A 23,536-nucleotide genomic window follows, 5' to 3' on the forward strand; every position below is an offset into this window, starting at 1 on the left:
TTGATACAAATCCTTTTAATAAAGTATATCAGTGACAACTTCCTGTTTAAATAAATACATTGTTAAAAAATCATGCAAGAGCATTTTGTTATAATTATGAGGAAAGGTTTGAGACTACTGTTCCCTCTGCAGAAACGCTATGCACAGATGCAAAATGGTCAAAGGCTGATACAATAATGAATCTCAAGTAAGTAGCAGAGCCATCACGTGCCTGTATGGGAAAAAAATCAATATAAATGCTTTTAGCAGTGCTAGTTAACTGTTAACAAGCAGTTAGCAGAAGAAATGGCTTGATGCAAGAGTAATATTCTAAATACATAACAATATATAATGCCAGCTACATATAATAGTTGTGGTACGTATCAGCTAAATACAAGCCTTGGTTTGATGAAAAATAGCAACTGGAGCTAAAAACTGCAACTCTCATTTTTGTAGGGGACAGGGTCTCGCTGTGTTGCCCAGGCTGGTCTTGAACTAGCCTCAAAACTAGCCTCCCAAAGTGCTGGGATTACAGGTGTGAGCTACTATGCCCAGTTTCTAATTTTTTAAAAGTGTCGGCTGGGTGCGGTGGCTTACGCCTATAATCCCAGCACTTTGGGAGTCTGAGGCGGACAGATCACCTGAGGTTGGGAGTTCGAGACCAGCCTGACCAACATGGAAAAACCCTGTCTCTACTAAAAATACAAAATTAGCTAGGCGTGGTGGCACATGCCTGTAATCCCAGCTACTCGGGGGGCTAAGGCAGGAGAATTGGTTGAACCCGGGAGGTGGAGACTGCAGTGAGCAGAGATTGCACCATTGCACTCCAGCATGGGCAACAAGAGCAAAACTCGGTCTCAAAAAAAAGAAAAAAAGTGTCTTTCTGAAGTATTTTTCATAATAAAGAAGTTTCCTTTGGTTAGTGTTGCCTCAGAATATACTACCCTGAAGCATGACTACATTTTTATATTTACATAATTTCTCTGGAAAGCAATTAGCCAATATATTTTAAAAGCTCTAAGTATGCTTATAACCTTGCACCCAGTAATTCTATTCCTTGAAATTTAATCTTAGAAAGTAAGAAAAAAGGTGGAGGTCACAGTAGCAGGAATATGCATAGATGTCCCCTGTGTATACAGAGGGGACAAACTGTGTAATGACAGAGGGAACAAAAAGAAAATTAGTTTAAATGTATGCCAATTGGCAAACATTATTTTAAAATTGTACTTATGAAGCCTGTATAATATACTTATGAGGCCTGTATAATATACTAAGTTAAAAAAAATGACACAAAATTGTCCACACATTATTATTCTAACTGTACAGCAAATGGTCAACAACTAGAAGAAAATAAATACAGTAAAAGTTTTTGTGACAGGGTAATAAAATTATGGGTGATTTCCAGCCTCCCATTCCCCCCTGCTATTTTTCAAATTTTCTATAATGCTGTGACTCTCCACAGTGGAGTCCTGAAACAATATACGAAAGGTAGCAGGGACTTATTAATCATAACCCACTAGGTAAAGACAGAAAAAAACAGGAAGATAAAATTCAGTAACATTAATTATTTTTCAGGACCTCACTGGCCTCCCCAGTACTCGGGTGAATTTTGGTGGGAGAGAAAGGAACAAAAGGGATTCAACAACTTCCTATAGAATTTTTTGAAACACTGATTTAATAGTAGCTTCCAGCAAGTTGTGAAGAAGTAAACTTAATGCATAAGGTACGATTTTAACCCTCACTTAGGGAAACTTTAATTAAACAAAGCATGACCACCTAATAGATATTCAGTTGTTTTACTTTTTTGTGTTAGTCTAAAACCGGGGCCTGACCAACTACCAGGAACAGACGAACTCCTGATGAGGCAGCAGCTTCCTCATCAACAGGCATTCATTTCACTTGACAAGCAAAGCCCAATGGAATGTTGTCGAAAAATACTGGTTCTCTTTCCACCTCACCTCTCTTTGGCTTATTTGTTGCTGATCCTATGCTCTAGTTCCCCTTATCTGAATCTCCCTTGTCCTTTCATGCTTAAATTAACATTCAATTTTGGCATCTCGACCTTTTTTGATTCCTATTCTAAAATGCCTACAGAATCAAACAAAAAAAAGCAAACCAAATAAATACTTCAAAGTAAATGAATGAGAAAAATAAAACAAAAAAAAATGAATTGTTTTATCTTGCCGTCACTCTCTATGAAAGAGCCTAATTTATGAATGTACATTTAGCTTATATTATTATTGAGAATAACTTTCTCTACTGGTTGATTTAGATACAGAACCTATAATATCATGAGGATATTTATTATATATGACTATGGAGATAGGTTTAAAGTCTAAATACATTGTGCACGTTAATTTTTAATTCTATAAAGTATATTCACTTACCATAATTTCTTCATTTTGAAGCTGCCCCTCTGTGTGTACCAAATCTAAAACACAAATGTAACAGAAGAAATGAGTTAAGGGTCAAAATACATGAGAATAGCTACTGAAATTTATGTTCAGCAAAATATGATATCTGGTAAATTATAAGACCAGGTTTGAAGGACTCATCGTTTGCATGTTGAAATTTGATTTAAAAATAGAGGTATATGATATATAAGGCAAAAAAGATAATCTATGAGCTATAAAATATCCTAGTGAGTATAAGCAAAAGGAAAAGTAAATGTCAATTATATTAATAGTAAAAGAATATAAGGAACTGATAAAACGTGAAAATTTCTTTTTAAAACATTTATTTTAAAAATTCCCCTTTTCAAGAAAAAAAAAATGAACATTTGAGGATCCAGCTACTAACAGAAAGGAGCCATTTTGCCATACCCAAAGGTAACAATTAGAGCTGAGTTTCTCAGTGAGACTTTCACTATGATCCATAATTGTGTGGCCCATGAAGTAATCTTTTCTGGTATCCAAGTTTTAAAAATGTTTCCTTATCTAATTTTAGAGCAGATTAATTTATTTGATCATGAGTTAATCATATCAAACATTCTTTTGGAAACATGAAAGATTTAATTGCTATAATGATAGCTAATGACAGTATTCAAAATTAACTTCATATAAAATAATGTATACAATGTAAAAGCCCCATAGTATTAAAAGAAGTGTTTCTGTTTCCTAACCCTTTTCTGAAATAATGAAAATCAGTAATCTGCTTTACCCCTTCTTTCTCCTTTAGTCCTGCTTCCTAAAAGTAAACATTCTCAACTATTTAAGCTGTTTTTCCTGAAATTATATGCTTTTATTCCTTTTTGATAAATTTTTTACTGATTTTATAGTATAGTAGGTGAAATTTTAGCTTTTTAAAGCCGAAATCCCTCTTTTTCCTCCTTCAACTTCTCCCTCTTTCCCTCCTCTCAAATTTGAAATCCTACTTGATGGTTACATTACTTTGTCTATCTAAAGGTTATTTACTCCTGAAATAAGTAATGAATTATAATGATATTTTCTTTCTTGTACAACTCTACCACCAGAAATTAATAATAAACTTTTTCATTTGCTTAGTTTTTTAATTTATGAAAAATTGAAAAACATCAGCTGGGCATGGTGGCTCACGCCTGTAATCTCAGCACTTTGGGAGGCCGAGGTGCGCAGATCATGAGGTCAGGAGATCGAGACCATCCTGGCTAACACGGTGAAACCCCATCTCTACTAAAAAATATACAAAAAATTAGCCAGGCGTGGTGGTGGGCACCTGTAGTCCCAGCTACTCAGGAGGCTGAGGCAGGAGAGTGTCGTGAACCTGGGAGGTGGAGCTTGCAGTGAGCCAAGATCGTGCCACTGCACTCCAGCCTGGGCGACAGAGAGAGACTCCATCTCAAAAAAAAAAAAAAAAAAAGAAAAAAAGAAAAGAAAAATATTAAACATACTTAGGAGAGAACATAACAAAACTCCCACATATACCCATAAGCTAGATTTTATAATTACTAACATTTCATCAAAGTGGATTTATCAATTTTTTTTTTCACTAAAGTATTTTAGGTCAGGTGTGGTGGCTCACTACTGTAATACCAGCACTATGAGAGGCTGAGGTGGGTAGATCATTTGAGGTCAGGAGTTTGAGACCAGCCTGGCCAACATGGTGAAAACTCTTTCTCTACCAAAAATACAAAAATTAGCCAGGCATCATGGTGCATGCCTGTAATTCCAGCTACTCAGGAGGCTGAGGCTTGAACCTGGGAGGCAGAAGTTGCAGTGAGCCAAGATTGTGCCACTGCACTCCAGCCTCAAAAAAAAAAAACAACAAAAATTAAAGCTTAAGTTCAAGACATTATTTGACATTTTACCTCTAAATACTTTTTTGTTCTTTTGAGACAGGGTCTCACTCTGTCACCTAGATTTAAGTGTAATGGCACGATCTCAGCTCACTGCAACCTTCACCTCCCAGGCTTAAGTGATCCTCCTTCCTCAGCCTCCCAAGTAGCTGGGACTACAGGTGTATGCCACCACACCTAGCAAATATGTATATATATTTTTTGTAGAAACAAGATTTCTCCATGTTGCCCAGGGTAGTTTCTTGAATTCCTGAGATCAAGCGATCCACCCACCTCAGCCTCCCAAAATGCTGGGATTATGGGCGTGAGCCTAGCTTCCCCTAAATACTTAATTATCCATTTCTAAATAGTAATTATTTATATAACCATAATACCACCATCATAACAACATTAAAAATAGTGTTTTAATATAATATGAAACCCAATTCCTATTCAAATTTTCCCAATTGTCCCTGTCTTTTCATAATTGGTTTATTAAAATCAGAGTTAAGTATCTTTTAACCTTGAACTGCTTTCTCTCCCCCATTTTTTAATGGCTCTGACTTACTGAAGACACCAGGTCAGTTGTCCCGTACAGTGTCCCACATTCTAGATTTTTTTTTTAGAGATGGGGTCTTGCTCTGTCACCAAGGCTGAAGTGCAGTGGCATGATCACAGCTCACTGCAGTCTCAACCTGCTGGGCTCAAGTGATCCTTCCATCTCAGCCTCCCAAGTAGCTACAATTACAGGCACATGTCACCATCCCTAGCTAATTTTTAAATTTTTTTGTAGAAACAACATCTTGCCATGTTTCCCAGGCCAGTCTCGAACTCCTGGGCTCACGCAATCCTCCTCCTTCAGCCTCCCAAAGTATTGAGATTACAGGCATGAGCCACTGTGCCCATGCCCCACATTCTAGATTTTATCATCTTGCCTATTCGTAGTTTCACTTAATTTGTTCCTCTATCCTCTATATTTCTTATAGATTGGAAATTAGAGCTAAAAACTTGATTATATTCATGGTCTGAGGTCTTCATCAATGTCTTGTGATCTTTGTCTTTTGTTACTTCTGGATTATTTGAAAACTGTGCATCATTTGAAAACTGTGTGCATGAGCTACACTTGTTGATTACTGGACCATAGGGTGACCAGAAATGAGCTGGCCTTTATCAGTATCCATTATCTTTTTTCTAGGGCCATTTAGTTTCTCCAAAGATGAATGTTTCAGTCTTCCAGCTGAGGGTATATTCTTGGCTGCTGACATTAATACCAGAACACAGGAGGGAGGCTGGTGTTCCCGCTATTCAATATGTAGACTTCCACTAGTATCCAATTTTCAACTCCATGTCTCACTCACTCCCTACTATGTATCTGGTCTCCTGAGCCTCAACATTCTATATTTGCAGTTGTCTCTTGAGGGTGGTGGTGGAGGTCTGTGGGAGAAAGGAGTGGTCACTTAGCTTTGCAGGATGGAAGAAGGTACCTAGAGTCTGATTACTCTGTATATAGATGTTCAACTAATCATCCTTATTTTCTGACCCAGGTCTCATTCATACTTTCCATGGCACCTGTTGCCTTTGAGCTCTAGGCCTTTCTGGGGTTCTGTGTGACAAAGTGGCTTGCTTCTTATTGATAAGCTCCTTGGCAAGACCTTAGGTTATAACCTAGTTCATTCAGCTAAAGAAGTTACTACTCTTCCATCTGCTTTCTCACATTTGCTTTAGTTTGCTGGTTGTTTAATCTTTGTCCTTGTAGGTTTATGCCTGTTTTTATTCCTTTACTATTATTTTCATGATATTTTGAGAGGGAAAAGAGATAGACATATGAAGGCAAGATGCTGTGTTTAATTAAGTAGAGGCTATCAATTCTGCTGGTGATATTTAAATAGTACCATTAATCGGGAGGAAAGGAAAGAAGATGAGAAACTAATATTTATTGTCTATTATATGCCAGACACTAGTTCACCAAAACCTTAAATGATAGATATCATCGCCATTTTCCTAATAAGGATTTTGAAACTGAGAAAAATTAAGTCACATGTTAATAGTTATATAACCAGTAAATGAAGCAGCAGCTTTGTGTTCAAACCTGGGTCTTTCTAGGTCCTAAATGTGTCACAAGGATCACTGAAGTCATCTTTTTTCACCAAAGTGCAGCTAGATGAGAAATGTAGAGTCAAAGGAATATTATCTACTCCTTCATGCTCAGAACGATGCTGGTGAAACACATACCTTTTTCAATCCATTGCTCAAAATCAACTGGCTCTTTAGACGTGCTCTTTTCAATCTTCAAGGTCTGTACTGACATTGTCAACAAACAAAGTAAGTAAAGTGTTAATCTGTCTCTACGTTTTTGACCCTATATTTCTTTTCCCCTCTGCCTGAGACTGTCATGCACAGTGGAACTACACAAACACTGGGATCAGAAACATCATGGAAGTTACTCTGTATTTTTCCAAAAAACCCTATGGTAAAATATAGTCTTGTATAACTAATCTTCCAAATGTTTGCAACCATACAACACAGAGCAAGTAGAGCTTTTTTGAATTTGGCATTATTCCAATTTTTTTGTGTGTATTGGCAATAATAATACTATTGGTGGTCTTGGTCATAAACATTTATGGAGAGCCTATGATGAGTCAAACATATTTATCCATTCACTGTTGACTACAATCTTATGAGAAAGGTATTTTAACCCACTTTACTGGTGAGAAAACAGGTTTAGAGGAGCCAAGCCAGGTGTTCAATGATATACAGCTAGTAAGTACCAGAAATGGAATTCAAACCCAGAGCCTCCACAATTAATGAGAAAAGAGACTTATCAGGAATACAGTCATCTTCCTTCTAAACTGGTTTTTCTCCACTGTTCTCAGTCCAGTCTCTACCACTCCAGATCCATTCCTCCTCTTCTTTGTCCTGTTCTGTGCCATGAGGGGCTAACCTCTGTGGACTGTATCACATGGATTAATTTACCACTGCCTTCTGACTGGATTTGTCCAGTGGGAGACACCAGGGGGAGATTGGGGTGGGGAAGGGAGATCAGCCAATTTTATCTCCACTCCCTTCCTGCTTCAGTGTGACATCTTTGACAGTTTCTCCTGCCTACAGCTCCTATTAGGCCCTTTTACACAGGCTCCAGCTCTCACAGATCTCTGATAACACTATTTCCTTCCCTTGTGCCAGGGCTGGTCACAGCTTCCTGCTACAGCTAGTTTCTGAGGGCCTCATCATTCCTTGCCTTGTTTCTTCCCTTAACCCAGGCCATAATTTTGCAAGTAGCCCCATCAATAGAGCCTCTTCATTTGAACCATCTGGGATGTATTCTGTTTCCTGCTATGATTTTGTCTGATACATTTTATCCTTAAATAAATAGGATTAGAATGATGTCCCAAGGGAGATTATCCCCCTAAATTCCTGAGAAAATGCCACTAGTAATAGAAGAATCACAACTATCCAATGTAAATAATCAGGGTTATCAGATTTTCAACAAGAATTTGACAAAGAACTCCAGGACAAATGAATCTAGAATAAAGATGTCATGGAACTTAGTGTTCTGGCAAGCTGGCATCTTATATTCCTAATAGGGCCTTTTGCCAGACTTTTACATAGTAAATTGCATGGAAATTATTATGTGCTTTGGAAGGGTTTCAAATTTGCAGTTTCAGAGAGGCCAGTTGAGCTCAAGGCAGTTAACCCATAATCCCCATCCTTTCACCCCAGCAATAAAACTGGATTCCATGCTATAAAGAAAAACTAGTGTTTTGCCAAAAGTTTACATACATGCCTTCTGCCTATGGAAAAAATGAAAGGAAAATGAAAATCAACACATGAGCCTTACCTGGAGCACCGAAAAAAAAAAGAAGAAAAAATTAATGTAAGATTTGCTTACCAAAGTAACTTTGGATTACAAGCCTTTCAATCCTTACATGTTTGTGGAAACAAATAATGAATTCCTGGGGAAACATTCCTGTGGTGGTCCAAAACGTTTCTGGATTCCTATTGTTAATTTTAAAGAAAAAATAAGAATAGCCAAATACAAATGGTTAATCATAAAATTTTACTGAATACCTGTTTTTTTAAAATTAAATGACTACTGGATTCTTACATCTCCTTTCTATTAATTCTGCCTCTAATCTCTCTCCAACTTTAATAATTCTTCTTTACTACTACCAGGTATTCTTTTCTAAAACACAGAAACGGAATTGATGTCACTCCTATCTAAATGCCTCAGGGGTCCCTTATTGCCTATAATTCTAAACTCCTTCGTATGGCATTTAAGACTGTACAATCTGGTTCCATCATTAAGTTATATTCTCTTCCACCACTGTGGTCACACTGGGCCACTTAAAATTCTGCAAATACGTTATGCAGGCTCTTGCTTCTGTACCTTAGCTCATTCATGAGGTTTTGTTTTTTGTTTTTTTTTACCCGAAAAACCCTTCTTCCCTTTGCATAAGTTAATTCACTTTCTGGTCCCATTTATCTAACACCACCAAATCAGAATCACTTCCTCCCTCTTTTGCACTTATCTCATACTCAGCCTCCATCTCTACATTGGCACTTAATCTCCTGTGTTTCTATGGCTCCCACTAGATGCTGAGCTCTGAGTCCAGCTTCTTTCTCTTACTCATCTTTATAACCCTACAACTGCTGCAATGCTCACGCATAGTAGATATATGCTAAATGTTTGTTCAAACAAAATTAAAACATGCACTGAATTTTAAGTCATATATAGTCAAAATAGTATATATGGTTTTGACTACAGAAATAATCATTTCTATTTTAACTATATAAGCTTTTTACTTTTTTGGGAAGTAAAATTTACCTACAGTGAAATTTACCTTAAGTGCATAACTTAGTGAGTTTTGATAAATGTATATGCTTATGTAACCAATACTCCAATGAAGATACAGAACATTTCCATGACCCAGAATCTCCCTTAACTTTCCTTCCAGACAATCCCTACCTCCCTTAGGCAACCACTGCTCTGATTTCTATCACCACCAACTATGCCACAACGTTTTCATTCGTGATTTTGTTTGATATTTTTGTTGGATATTTTAATTGCTTGCAGCTTTTCACTATTAGGAACAAAACTGCTATAAGTATTCTTGTACAAGTGCTTGTGAACATGTTTTCATTTTTCTGGGTAATTACTAAGAGTGGAATTGCTAGGACATAGGGTAAAAGTATATTTAACTTTATAAGAAACTGTCAGCTTGCCAACGTGGTTGTACTATTTTGCACTCCATTTTCTTTCTTGTCATGTCATGTCTTTGTCAGGCTTTGCTATCCGGATAATGTTCTCACAAAACAATTTGGGAAATGTTTCCTTCTCTATTTTTGAGAAAGTTTGTGGAAGACTGGTATTTCTTCTCTAAATATTTTATTGAATTTAATTTCTATAATAGATATGAGGCTGTTCAGAATTTCCAATTGATCTTGTGTCATTTTTATAAGTTGAGCTTTACAAGAAATCTGTCCATTTCATCTAAGTTGTCAAATGTATTAGCTTAAATTTGTTCTTTATAACTTTTATTAATTCTTTCAAATGATCAACTTTAGGCTTTATTATTTTTTCTAATAATTGTCTATTTTACTGATTTCTGCTCTTACCTTTACTATTTATTTTCTTCTACTTAGTTTGGGTTTAATTTGCTCATTTTTTTTCTAGCTTCCTAAGGTGAAAATTTAGATTATTGGTTTTACAATTTTTTCCTTTTTAACATAAGTATATATGCTATTACTTTCCCTTGAGACACTGCTTTAGCTGCATGCTACAAATTTGGTATGTTATATTTTCAACATCATTCTGTTAGAAGTATTTTCTAAGGCCAGGCATGGTGGCTCACTCCTGTAATCCCAGCACTCTGGGAGGCTAAGGAGGGTGGATCACCTGAGGTCAGCAGTTCAAGACCAGCCCGGCCAATATGGGGAAACCCCGTCTCTACTAAAAACACAAAAATTAGCCAGGTGTCTGGGACACGCCGGTAGTCCCAGCTACTTGGGAGGCTGAGGCCAGGAGGTGGAAGTTGCCATGAGCCGAGACTACACCACTGCACTCCAGCCTGGATGACGGAGACTCCATCTCAAAAATAATAATAATAATAAAATAAAATAAAATTCTAAGATCCCTTATGATTTCTTTTTTGACCCATGGGTTATTTAGAAGTGTAGTGGTTACTAAGTTTTGGGGGGGTTTTCTGAATATCTTTTTGTTGTTTATTTCTAATTTAATTACACTGTGGTCAGGGAACATACTCTCTAAGATTTTAATCTTGAAATACATTGAGACTTATTTTATGTTTCAGCACATTTCAGTGAATGTTCAACATGTTGGGTTTTAGGTTTTTTAAGAGACTGAGTCTCGCTCTGTCACCCAGACTGCAGTGCAGTGGCACTATCTTGGCTCACTGCAGCACTGACCTCCTGGGCTCAAGCCATCCTCCTGCCTCAGCTCCAAAAGGAACAGTGACTACAGGTATGCGCCACCATGCCTGGCTAATTTTTGTGTTTTCTTGTAGAGACGGGGTTTTTTTTGTTGTCCAGGCTGGTCTCAAACTTCTGAGCTCAGGCAATCTGCCTGCCTTGGCCTCCCAAAGTGCTGGGATTACAGGCGTGAGCCACCACACGCAACTCATCAATATGTTCTTGTTCCATGTTGTTGATTATAGTATTCTATAACCATCAACAAAGTCGAGGTTATGATATTATTCAGATCATCTATGTCTTTATTGATTTTCTGCCAAATTGTTCTATCATTACTGAGAAAAGGGTATTAAAATCTCTAACTATAATTGTGAATTTATCTAGTTCTCCCTTTTATCTGTCAGATTTTGCTCTATGTATTTTAAATAACTATTATTAGGTCCATATACACTTAGGATTATCCTCTCTTCCTAATGAATGGACCCTCTAACATTATAAAATGTCCCCTTTGTCTCTGGTAATACTCCTTGTCTTATATTCTACTTTGTCTGATATGAATATAGCTACAGCGACTTTCTTATGTAAACTGTTTGTAGGATGCATCTTCTTTCATCCTTTTATTTTCTTTTTCTTTTTTTTTTTTTTTTGAGACGGAGTCTCGTGCTGTGTCACCCAGGCTGGAGTGCAGTGGCGCGATCTCGGCTCACTGCAAGCTCCGCCTCCCAGGTTCACGCCATTCTCCTGCCTCAGCCTCCGAGTAGCTGGGACTACAGGCGCCCGCCACCACGCCCGGCTAGTTTTTTGTATTTTTAGTAGAGACGGGGTTTCACCATGTTAGCCAGGATGGTCTCGATCTCCTGACCTCGTGATCCACCCGCCTCGGCCTCCCAAAGTGCTGGGATTACAGGCTTGAGCCACCGCGCCCAGCCATCCTTTTATTTTCAACCTATTCGTATCTTCATATTTAAAGTGCGTATCTTTTAGACAATATATATTTGGGTCTTGGCTTTTTATCCAATCTGACAATCTCTGATATTTAATTGGAGTGTTTAGCCCCATTGACATTTAGTGTAACTAGTGATATGGCTGAGTATAAATCTACTATCTTGCTATTCATTTTCATCCCTCCCATCTATTCTTGTTCTGTTTCTCCTTTCCTGTTTCTGAGTGAATAAATTTTTTACATTCCATTTAATTCATCTATCTTTTTTAGCTATACCTCTTTTATTAGAAATTTTTACAATAGCTCCTCTCTAGGTTACAACATAAAATCCTCATGATAGTCAATTTACACTGAACATCACTTTTGTGCCATTGTTGTCATATATTTTATATATATAATATACCCCATAATACAATTTTTTTCATTAAGTGGTCAGTTATCTTTCAAAAAAATTAAAAGAGGAAAAAAAGGCAGTCTTTTATAGTTACCTGAATATTTACCATTTCCAGTACACTTAATTTCTTCTTATAGGTTTGATTTTCCACCTAGTATTATACTCTTCAAACTGCAGAATTTCTTTTAGCATTCCTTGTGATGCAGGTCTACTTGTGATGAAAAATGCCTTTATCCTATCTTAATTTTTGGAAGATAGTTTAGCTAGACACAGAATTCTGGGTTGACAGGGTTTTTAAATATTTGCTTGTTTCTCCCTTTCCCAGTATTTTAAAGATATTGCTCCATTGTTGTCTGGTTTCCACTGTTTGTGATGTAAAGTCAGCTGTCATTAGTGCTATTGTTCCTCTGTATATAATAGTTTTTATTTCCTTTTAGCTATTTAAAATATTTTTTTTCTTTTTCGGCAGTTTGACTAAGATACAACCTCTGTATTTATCTACCTTGGGACTTGCTGAGTTTTTTGGATCCATAATTTGTTATTTTAAAATAAAATTGGGGAAAATTCAGCTCAAAAGTAGAAACAACCCAGGTGTCCATAAACTGATAAATGCATAAATAAAATGTGCTATATCCATACAATGAAATCTTGACAATAAAGAAGAATGAAGTACTGATAAGTGCTACAACATGGATTAACCCTGAAAACACGTAAGTGAAAGAAACCAGGCCAGGTGTGGGTAGCTCATGCCTGTAATCCAAGCACTTTGGGAGGCCAAGGCAGGTAGGCTGCTTGAGGTCAGGAGTTCAAGACCAGCATAGCCAACATGGTAAAACCCTGTTTCTACTAAAAATAAAGAAATGAACCAGGTGTAGTGGTGCACACCTGTAGTCGCAGCTACTCGGGAGGCTGGGGCATGAGAATCACTTGAACTCAGGAGGCAGAGGTTGCAGTGAGCTGAGATTGCACCACTGCACTCCAGCTTGGATGAAAGAGCAAGACTGTCTCAAAAAAACAAAAAACAAAAGAAAGAAACCACTCATGGCCGGGGGTGGTGGCTCACGCCTGTAATCCCAGCACTTTGGGAGGCAGAGGTGGGCAGATCATGAGGTCAAGAGATCAAGATCATCCTGACCAACATGGTGAAACCCCGTCTATACTAAAAACACAAAAATTAGTCAGATGTGGTGGTGCCTGCCTTAATCCCAGCTACTCAGGAGGCTGAGGCAGGAGAATCGCTTGAACCCAGGAGGCAGAGACTGTAGTGAGCCGAGGTCATGCCACCGCACTCCAACACCGTCTCAAAAAAAAAAAAAAAGAAACCAAGAAACCAGTCACAAAAGACCACATGTGTATGGTTCTGTTTACATGAAATATCTCAATAGATAAAATCTACAGAAACAAAGTAGATTAATGCTTGCCTAGGGCTAGTATGGATGGGAAAATACAGAGTGACTGATAACAAGTGTGAGGTTTCTTGTGTGTGTGGAGTTTCTTTTTGGGATGATGAAACTGTTCTAAAATTGGTTGTGGAGATGACTGTGTAACTGTGAATAGGCTGAAAGCCACTGAATTGTATTTTCTAAATGGGCAAATTGTATGGTATGTGAATAATATGTCAATAAGGTTGTTACCAAAAAAAAAAAAAAAAAAAAAAGGCCAGAACTACTTTTTTTTTTTTTTAAGAGACAGGGTTTTGCTCTGTCACTCAGGCTGGAATACAGTGGCACAATCACAGCTCATTGTAGCCTCAAACTTCTGGGCTCAAGTGATCCTCCTGCCTTGGCTTTCCAAAGTGCTGGGGATTAGAGGTATGAACCATCGTGTCCAGCCAAGGTCAGCTCTCCTAACTCAAAATTCTGGGTTTTTATAAAATGCTTAATATTTTACAGTCTCCTTTCATATTTATATTATTTTAAATTTTACTTAGTGAAATTAATTAAATTAATTTTAATTGCCCCATGTTTTTCTTTGGATGCTTTCAATGAACATAACCAATAGAATAACATAAAATATCATGTAGAGATACACTTGAATTTTAAAATGACATGTAACTAGGCCGGGTGCGGTGGCTCATGCCTGTAATCCCAGCACTTTGGGAGGTTGAGGCGGGCCGATCACGAGGTCAGGAGTTTTAAACCAGCCTGGCCAACATGGTGAAACCCTGTCTCTACTAAAAATACAAAAAATTAGCTGGGCGTGGTGGCGTGCACCTGTAATCCCAACTACTCGGAAGGCTGAGGCAGAAGAATTGCTTGGACCTGGGAGGCGGAGGGTGCACTAAGCTGAGATCATGCCACTGCACTCCAGCCTGGGCAACAGAACAAGATTCCATCTCAGAAAACAAAACAAAACAAAAAACAAAAATTAGTCAGACATGGTGGTGCATGCCTGTAGTCCCAGCTACTCGGGAAGCTGAGGCAGGAGAATCGCTTGAACCCAGGAGGCAGAGGTTGCAGTGACCCGAGATCATGCCACTGCACTCCAGCCTGGGTGACAGAGTGAGACCCTGTCTCAAAAAAAAAAAAAAAAAAAAAAGACATCTAACTAAATCTTGTAATTATATATAAGGAAGTCATCAAAGTGGTAGTTTTCTTTTAAATATGACTTTATAGCTAACACCTATTTTACATGGATTATCTCATGTGATTTTTTTCTCAATTCTGAGGTCAGCAGGAAAGGTGGTATTATCCTCCATTTTTCAGATCAGTAACTGAGGCTCAAAGAGTAATATATATACTCTTTGACCAAGATAACACATAGTTCACTTACCCAGGAATTTTAATTCTAAATACAGTATTCTTCTACACTACACCAAAAGAACTGATTCTCTCTCTTCTTTTTTACTTGGCTCTTTTTTTCCTAGTGTAGAACCTCTTTTCCTCTTTTTCACTGACACATTAAATACAAAGAGCAGAGGAAAAGTAGAAGTATAATCATTTTCTTTTTTTAGTGATGTGGTCTTGTTATGTTGCCCAGGCTAGTCTCAAGCTCCTGACCTCAAGCTATCCTCCTGCCTCAGCCACTATGCCTGGCTATTTATTTAACTCTTATTTCTGAAGGAATGGAGAGTTTGGAGCAGGGCCATAAAACAATATTCCATTATCCCGTAGGGACACATTTATAGCACTGTTTTCTCCAAATAATTCTATGGTTACTCTATTTAGATAAAGCAACTGTGAACAGAAAATAACTTTCTGTTTTTCTTTGAGACAGTCTCGCTCTGCCACCCAGGCTGGAGTGCAGTGACACGATCTCAGCTCACTGAACCTCCACCTCCTGGGTTCAAGCAATTCTGGTGCCTCAGCCTCCCGAGTAGCTGGGACTATAGGCGCACGCCACCACACCTGGCTAATTTTTTGGTATTTTTAGTAGAGACAGAGTTTTACCAAGTTGGCTAGGCTGGTCTTGAATTTCTGACCTCAACTGATCTGCCTGCCTCAGCCTCCTGAAGTGCTGGGATTACAGACATGAGCCACCGCGCCTGGCCAGAAATTAACTTTTAGTGTCTACAATATACAGTCTAATTATATTTTCTGGAACTGCATATGCATTAAAAGTCCCCTATGTACTCTGTTCAGTTATCAGGACAGTAACTACATTATTCCTTATGTTTTCCTGTACTAGAGTTTTTGTCTAATCTAAAAAATATTATGTCCTTATTTATCAAAATGGACAGAGCCTAAAATATTAACTGCAATATATGATAGCTAATCCTAACATTCTATAAACATATAAAACAGACTTGCTTGAGAGAAAGATCACCAAAGTATTGCAAGGTAAATTGATCTTGCCTTGGAAAACTAATCTATCTCCAATCAAAATCAAGCAGTGTTTCTGGAAAGTCCTCTATTTCTGGCAAACAACTTAAGGCAAATCTCCACAGTTCTGTGTATTCTTAAAGCAATTCCCATATTAATTTTTCTACTCCAAGTCAGAGTAGGATAGTAACTATTACCTGAATTTCAGGAAGTAAACAACTAAGAAAAAGAAAGAAGAGACACAGGCAAAAAGCAGATATTAAATTTTTGATTCAAACTAAGTTTGAGTTAACCCAGTGTAGCACAAAGATCCCTGAGTACAAGTTAGAAGACATGAGTGTTAGCTGATTCTGCCTCTTGCTTATCTGTGTAATTTTGAGCAAGTCATTTTTATTTTGAGCAAGTCATCTGATCATTCTTTTCTTCATCTTTACGAAGGAGTTGAAAATACTTTTTTGTGCTTCTTATTCCCCAAGATTACTGTAAGGGTCAACTGACAAAGTATCTATGAAATTATAAAGCCCTATGCAAATGTAGAGTAATATGTGCATATATATGTGTTTATATGTATGTGTGTGTGTGTAGATGTTGATTACTTTCCAATATTAGTCAAGTTTGACTCATAGAAATAGTCTCTGACTTCTAGGAATTCACAGTTGAGAGAGGAAACAAACATTAAAAATAAACAATACAATAAAGGAAAAAGTAAGGTAACAGAGGTATATACCAACTGTTATTGGACCCCAGCAAAGACATAAAGGAATCTGAGGGGAAAAGTCAGTTGTCATAAAGACTACAACTAGGCTTCAAGGAAGAGGCTGAGTTGCTAGAATTTCATCCAGATACATGGGCTTCAAGATACATAAAGTATCATGAAACCTCTGTTACAACTGGTTCTGCCTTCAATAATTAAAAGTAGTACTTAACCTCCTTAGACCTCTCTTACCACAAGTCTGAAATAAAGGGTTTTGGCAAAATAAACCCACAAGTCCTTCCAGGCCTAAAATTAGATGGTTCTATGAGTCAAACTCTGGTCACTGTACATATACCAAGAAAGAGGGTTCAAGAATGTAATAAGCCAGAAGTATTAAAAAAGGAGTTCTCCACCAGGCACGGTGGCTCACGCCTGTAATCCCAACATTTTGGGAGGCCAAGGTGGGCAAATCACCTGAGGTCGGGAGTTCAAGACCAGCCTGACCAACATGGAGAAACCCCATCTCTACTAAAAATACAAAATTAGCCAGGCGTGGTGGTGCATGCCTGTAATCCCAGCTACTCGGGAGGCTGAGGCAGGAGAATCACTTGAACTCGGGAGGTGGAGGTTTTGGTGAGCCGAGATTGTGCTATCGCACTCCAGCCTGGGCAACAAGAGCAAAACTCCGTCTCAAAATAAAAAGGAGTTCTCAGGTGGGCTCAGTAGCTCATGCCTGTAATCCCAGCACTTTGGGAGGCTGAGGTGGGTGGATCACAAGGTCAGGAGTTTGAGACCAGCTTGGCCAATATAGTGAAACCCCGTCTTGACTAAAAAATACAAAAATTAGCCCAGTGTGGTGGCGTACTCCTGTAGTCCCAGCTACTCAAGAGGCTGAGGCAGGAGAATCACTTGAACCCGGGAGGCAGAGGTTGCAGTGAGCCAAGATGGCGCCACTGGACTCTGGCCTGGGTGACAGAGTGAGACTCTGTCTTTAAAAAAAAAAAAAAAGAAAAAAAGGAGTTCTCCCATTAACTGCTTTTTCTTGGAATCAGAAGTCTAAGAACAATATTTAGAAAAATATCTACCTAGAAAAAGCTGTAGCACAATGAAGAGTAGAAATTGGAAGGATATCAACAAGGGGAGAGGCAAAACAATACGTGATAGCACGGAATGAAGCATTCAGTTCTGCAAAGATATCACTTAGACCAGTAAGGAAATAGGTAGTATATAGGAAGTTATAATATTTACATTCTTATTCCAAGAAAAACTTGGAGTAAAACCAAAACCAGACCTTAAAATTTACACTTCCATAAAATGAAGTTGTTTTGAGTTTTTGCCTTGGTAAACCACTTCTAAAAAAACCTATTTGTATGAAGAGTTCAGTTTAGGCATTATAAAGAAAAGGATCAAAAACCTAAATATACACAACTGAATTAGTTTCAGAAATGGTACCAAAAGTGGATATCAGATAATTCACCAAACATTTATTAAACTATGTTTAATAGGGCAAGTTGTTATAAAACACAGTCCAAGTACTCAAGGGATTCACTGATTTAAGACTGTAAACAACAAACTATAGTAACTCTTACCCATCAATGATATTTTCAGGTGGGTGTTTTTCATCACTTGATGTAGCTAAAATCACTTCGGACCCTTCAGAGCTCAGACAGAGATCAATTTTTCTCATCTTAAAATGTTTAACCTGCAAATCGAAAAATAACAAAAAAAGCAACTTCTTGATTCTCTAAACTTTATCTGAGAAAACCAAGTGAGAAGGACAGGCTGTTGCCTAGCAGATGGTTTAACAGCCAAGCTATTCAACATGTGGGAGGGACTCTAACATGTTTGTTTATATAAGAAACCTCTCCCAGGGATAATCTATATGACATGACTATTTCTGCCACTCTGCTTCACAAAATAAGTCCCTGACTACCCTAGCCAAACAAAAACACAAAAACACAGAGGTACAGGAAGAAGGTCAACAGAGGAGAACAACATGGAATACCATAAAAATACTCAATTAGGCCGGGTACGGTGGCTCATGCCTGTAATCCCAGCACTTTGGGAGGCCAAAAAAAATTTTTTTTTTTCTGTAGAGATGGGGTCTTGCTATGCTGCACAGGCTAGTCTTTGTTTTGAGACGGAGTCTCACTCTTGTTGCCCAAGCTGGAGTGCAATGGCACGATCTTGGCTCAATGCAACCTCTGCCTTCCGGTTTCAAGCGATTCTCCTGCCTCAGCTCCTGAGTAGCTGGGATTACAGGCACCCGCCACCACGCCAGGTTAATTTTTGTATTTTTAGTAGAGACGGGGTTTCACCATGTTGGCCTGGCTGGTCTCAAACTCCTGACCTCGTAATCCGCCCACCTCAGCCTCCCAAAGTGCTGGGATTACAGGCGTGAGCCACCACACCCAGCTTGCTCAGGTTAGTCTTAAAACTCCTGGCCTCAAGTGATCCTCCTGCCTCAGCGTTTCAAAGTGCTGGTATTAAAGGCATGCGCCACTGTGCCCGGCCAGTATCAGTATTTTATAAAAATGCATTTATTCTTAGTTTTTATTTATTAGAATACAGTTTACTTTCTATTATATTTTAAAAACTAGTATCGATAGTATTAAAAGTGTGGTAACATTGGTAAGAAAACACATATATTTTAATTTTTTGTGCCTCTTTTCTCTATCAATCTTACCACAGCTTTTGACACTATTGATACCAGAGAAACAGTCAGTGTGGGATGAATTGTCAAGCCTTAGTTTTAAGAGGAGAAAGATGATGAATTCTGTAAATACAGATTGATAAACTTGAATGCTAATTCTCAACAAAACCCTAAAATTATTAAATTTCATTATTAAAATGGTAGCCTTGAAAATGTAACCAAGGAAGTACTAAAATTGGAAGTAGCAGTAACATTAGTTTACAAGCTAAACCAAACCTATACATTTCTGTTTGTCTGATGGAATTCCTACCCATTTGGAACATGTTCTAAACATTTCGACAAAGCTTCAGACAAAGCTTCTCAAGATACCCTGTGAACCCGACAGAGAAATATGAATTGGGTGACAGCCAGTACTCTAGGTAGATATTTCTAACTCTGAGTGGCTATACTCAAAGAATGATGATTAATGGAAGAAAATGAACTTGTGGAGGACTTCTATCCTTATCCTACTCAACATTTTTATTAATTAAGGATGCACAAAGTATGCTCATCAATTTTGCAGACACAAAGCTTGGGATGTCAGCTGATACGCTAGGTGACAGAATTAGCATTCAAAAAGAAATGAGCAAGCTAGAAAGATGGCTTGCAATGAGTAAGTCATCTAATAAGGATAAAAGTAAAAACCTTTACTCAGTTTTGGAAAAAATCAATCATACAAGGGTTAGTCTAAATCAGGGGTTAGCAAACTACTGCCTGTGAGCCAAATCTAGCCTGCCATTTGTTTTTGTACTGCCCACAAGCTAAAAATGTGTTTAACATTTTAAAATATTTTTTAAAATCAAAATATACTGTGACACACAAAAATTACATGAAACTCAGATTTTAATGTCCATGAATTATATTGGAAAGTGGCTATGCTCATTCGCTTATATATTGCCTATGGCTGATTATATGTTACAGTGACATAGCTGAGTCACTGAAACAGACTACAAGGCCCATAAAACCTGAAATATTTACTATTTGGCCCTTTACAAAAAAGTTTGCCAACCTCTGATCTGATACATATAGGTTTGGTTGATCACAAAGTCAATATAAGGCAACAGTGTACTCTATCTGCCCCTAAAGGTAATGGAATGCTATCTTAGAGTTTAAGGAGGTACCACATTCCATCAACATTTTTGAACACCAGTTGAACTAAGAGCCAAGCACTGTGCTAGTATTGCAAAGACGAATATAACAACCTAGTGACTAAGACTTGGTTCTTGCCTTCAAGTTCAGAGTCAAGGAAGATGAATAAGCATGAAACTAATAGTATAATATACTACGTACTAGCATCGTGTGACGCACATCCAGAACACTGTGTTCAGTTCTGGGTAGTACGTTTTAAGTAGGACATCGTCAGGCGCGATATTGTTCAGAGGAGAGTAAAAAGTTCATGATGATCTATAAACCATATTACATAGAGGAAGGTGAAAAATAGAAATATGACTACCATTTTTATTCTCAGTGGTGCTCACAAATGGAAAAAGGATTTTTTTTTTACACCTCCAGGGGTGTGAACTGAACTCAACAAATACACATTTTGAGCAGGAACTTTGGAGAGACAAGGTCTTTCGTGCAAAGTGAAGATTTTAAATTTCTTTCATCCCTGGAAACATCCAAGAAAAGTCAGTAAAAGATCATAATCTATGGAAGAAGCCAAAGAAATCTATGGAGGAAGCCAAAGACAGGATTCCTGCATTGGTAGTTCTCTTGGACTGAGTCAAATTCTAGGAAAGGTAGATTGGGAAAAGATAATGAAAGATCTGAAAAGCCAAGTTAACGGCAATGAAGTTTATCTTGTACTCCATACTCCAGTGGTTCTCAACTGGACTGGGGGTAGATTTTGGCCTCCAACGGACACTTCACAACATGTGAAGTTTTAGCTGTCACAACTTGGGAGGGAAAATGCTGCTAAATATACCATCATATAGAGGACAGCACATCCACAAGTAATTATTGGACCCATGTATAAATAGTGTAAAGCTGGGGAAACTATGCAGTCATCTATTTGGGGGTGGAAATGTGAGGGTTGGAGCTATAGGGAGATAACTTTTTTTTTTTTTTTTTGAGATAAGGTCTGGCTCTATGGCCCAGGCTGGAGTGCAACCATGTGATCTCGGCTCAATGCAATATCTGCCTCCCGGGCTCAAGCGATCCTCTCACCTCAGCCTTCCTAGTAGCTGGGACTACAGGCACGCACCACCAAGCCCGGCTCATTTTTTTGTTTTGTTGGGACGGGGTTTTGCCATGTTGCCCAGGCTGGTCTCTAACTCATGAGCTCAAGCGATCCGCCCACCTTGGCCACCCAAAGTGCTGGGATTTCAGGAGCGAGTCACTGTGTCCGGCCAAGAACTTGTTTTTTAAAAAAGAGTTACACTTCAGGGTTGATATGGAGCAGATGAATAGGAAAGAATGTACTTCCCAAGTGTTCAGTTCTTTTCTTACCTCACGTTCTTAAGTTTTCTGAGAAGCAAACACATGCTTTAATGCAAAACTCATTTCACACCTTCTATATTCAACATTATCCTTCCTATTTCCTGTTTTGGGTAGAATTACTTAACTAGAAATGGCAGAGACTGGGTTTTCTTTATCTTTTGTTGCAGTTAATGACAAGAGGCAACCAACCTTAGAGAAATACATACAATGACGCCAGTGACTCACGCCTGTAATCCTGACACTTTGAGAGGCCGAGATGGGCGGACAGCTTGAGCTCACAAGTTCAAGACCAGCCTGGGCAACATGGTGAAACCTCGAAACCCCCTCTACTAAAACTACAAAAATTAGCCGGACCTGTTGGCAGGCGCCTGTAATCCCAGCATTTGGGAGGCCCAGGCAGGCGGATCACTTGGGGCCAGCGGTTCAAGACGAGCCTGACCAACATGGTGAAACCTCGTCCCTACTAAAAATATAAAAATTAGCCGGGTGTGGTGGCGGGCGCCGGTAATCCCAGCTAATCCAGAGGTTGAGGCGGGAGAATCGCCTGAACCCAAGAGGCGGAGGCTCAGTGAGGTGAGATCGCGCCACTGCACTCCAGCATGGGCTACAGAGCGATGATGTCTCCAAAAAACAAAACAAAAGTGTAGGTTTGGGAGGTAGTCTAATCCCCCACCCCTTTTCCTCAGGGCCGCAGTTTACCAAAGGTGGTACACTCTGGGGTGCTATCCTTTCCATTTTTTACAATCCCTGACCCTGGAATTCCCTGATGCTTTATCCTGTCTTTCAAATTAGGGCCACTGGTTTCGTCCCCAGTTCACCCCTTCATCGCTAGCTCACATGCCCTTTGTGGTCTTTCTTTCTCCAAACCTCTTCAGGTCAAGTCCTTAGAGGACCTTCAACCTGACCAGCCCCCTTGGTTCTGGTGCTACAGCTGGACTCCTCATGCTCTTTCAAGTACCATCCATTGGGAACGTGGTGTACTTTAGAAAACGCGGACCCGGCCTACGGCTTGTCTCCGCGGGGACAAGGCCACGGCTTCCAAGACAAACCAGCCCTGGCACCACCTTCTCACCTCCATCCCAAACCCTCCTCCTCAGTCCAAGGCCCTGCGGAGACAGACTTCCGAGGGCCCTAGAGCCTCAGACTTGTGGAGGCCTCGCCCCAAATTATGTAAAGAACATAATAAATGCCCCCGACCTTAAGTACAACCCATAGCTAGATGGGTTACGTTGCGGCTGACAGCTTACATTTTGGTAGGCTAATTAATTTCGATTTACAATTGGTTTTCCCTTTTGGTGGTCAAGACGCTGTTTCTGGCCTCAAAGAGCTTCGAGGGCTGGCACTGGCGCCTCCAGGGTCTAGAGAAGGCGGGTCCGCGTCAGACCTCCCGCGACGGCCCTTCCACGCCTCCCGTTGCTCGTCTCTTCACCACCCTCCACTGTTGCTCCCTTCCCACCAGCATCCCCTTCCTTCTGCCTTGCCCGGCCAGGCCCCCACACCCCCTGGTACCAGCCTGCCCACCCCGCGGCCCGCTCGCCTGGGACTCCCGTTAGCTCTGGGCGCCGTACCTTCCTGGCTCGAAACCTCCCTTTCGCCCCGCCCCACGCAGAGCGCCCCAACCCACAGCCCCGCCTCCTCGCCGCAGCCTCAGCGGAGTTCGGGACTGCGCGCGCTCCAACTCCGAAATCTTCGCGCCACGCCTCCCCCAAGCCCTGTCTCACCCTCCGCCCCGCCCCCTCGCCGCGACCACAGCGGAGTTCCCGGGCGCGCGCTCCTACCCCGAGCTCTTCGCGCCACGACTCCCACAGGCCCGCCCTGCCCTCACCGCGCCCTCCCGCCGCCGCGGCCTCCGCAGAGTTCCCGGGCGCGCTCGCTCCTACCCCGAGCTCTTCGCGCCACGCCTCCCACAGGCCCCACCCCGCCTCAGCCCCGCCCCCTCGCCGCGGCCTCGGC

General features: G+C 39.7%; 1 protein-coding gene across 2 annotated transcripts in view; it reads right to left on the reverse strand.

Moving 5' to 3' along the window:
* The window catches only part of HSPB11 (heat shock protein family B (small) member 11), a 23,839-nt gene continuing 303 nt past the window's right edge, over nt 1-23,536 (reverse strand). The window contains exons 1-6 of one of the 2 annotated variants that reach the window (XM_025353675.1): nt 23,121-23,471; nt 18,042-18,154; nt 8,121-8,227; nt 6,464-6,532; nt 2,367-2,410; nt 1-211 (exon numbers count right to left, since the gene is read on the reverse strand). In XM_025353675.1, coding sequence (XP_025209460.1) covers nt 95-211; nt 2,367-2,410; nt 6,464-6,532; nt 8,121-8,227; nt 18,042-18,139 — 435 coding nt within the window. In that variant the 5' untranslated portion in view covers nt 18,140-18,154; nt 23,121-23,471 and the 3' untranslated portion in view covers nt 1-94. Of the gene's footprint in view, nt 212-2,366; nt 2,411-6,463; nt 6,533-8,120; nt 8,228-18,041; nt 18,155-23,120; nt 23,472-23,536 lie in introns of those variants that run through there. The other variant, XM_025353685.1, reaches the window with a different exon arrangement.

The sequence above is a fragment of the Theropithecus gelada genome, chromosome 1 (assembly GCF_003255815.1).
Source record: "Theropithecus gelada isolate Dixy chromosome 1, Tgel_1.0, whole genome shotgun sequence".
NCBI classification, from domain to species: Eukaryota; Metazoa; Chordata; class Mammalia; order Primates; family Cercopithecidae; genus Theropithecus; species Theropithecus gelada.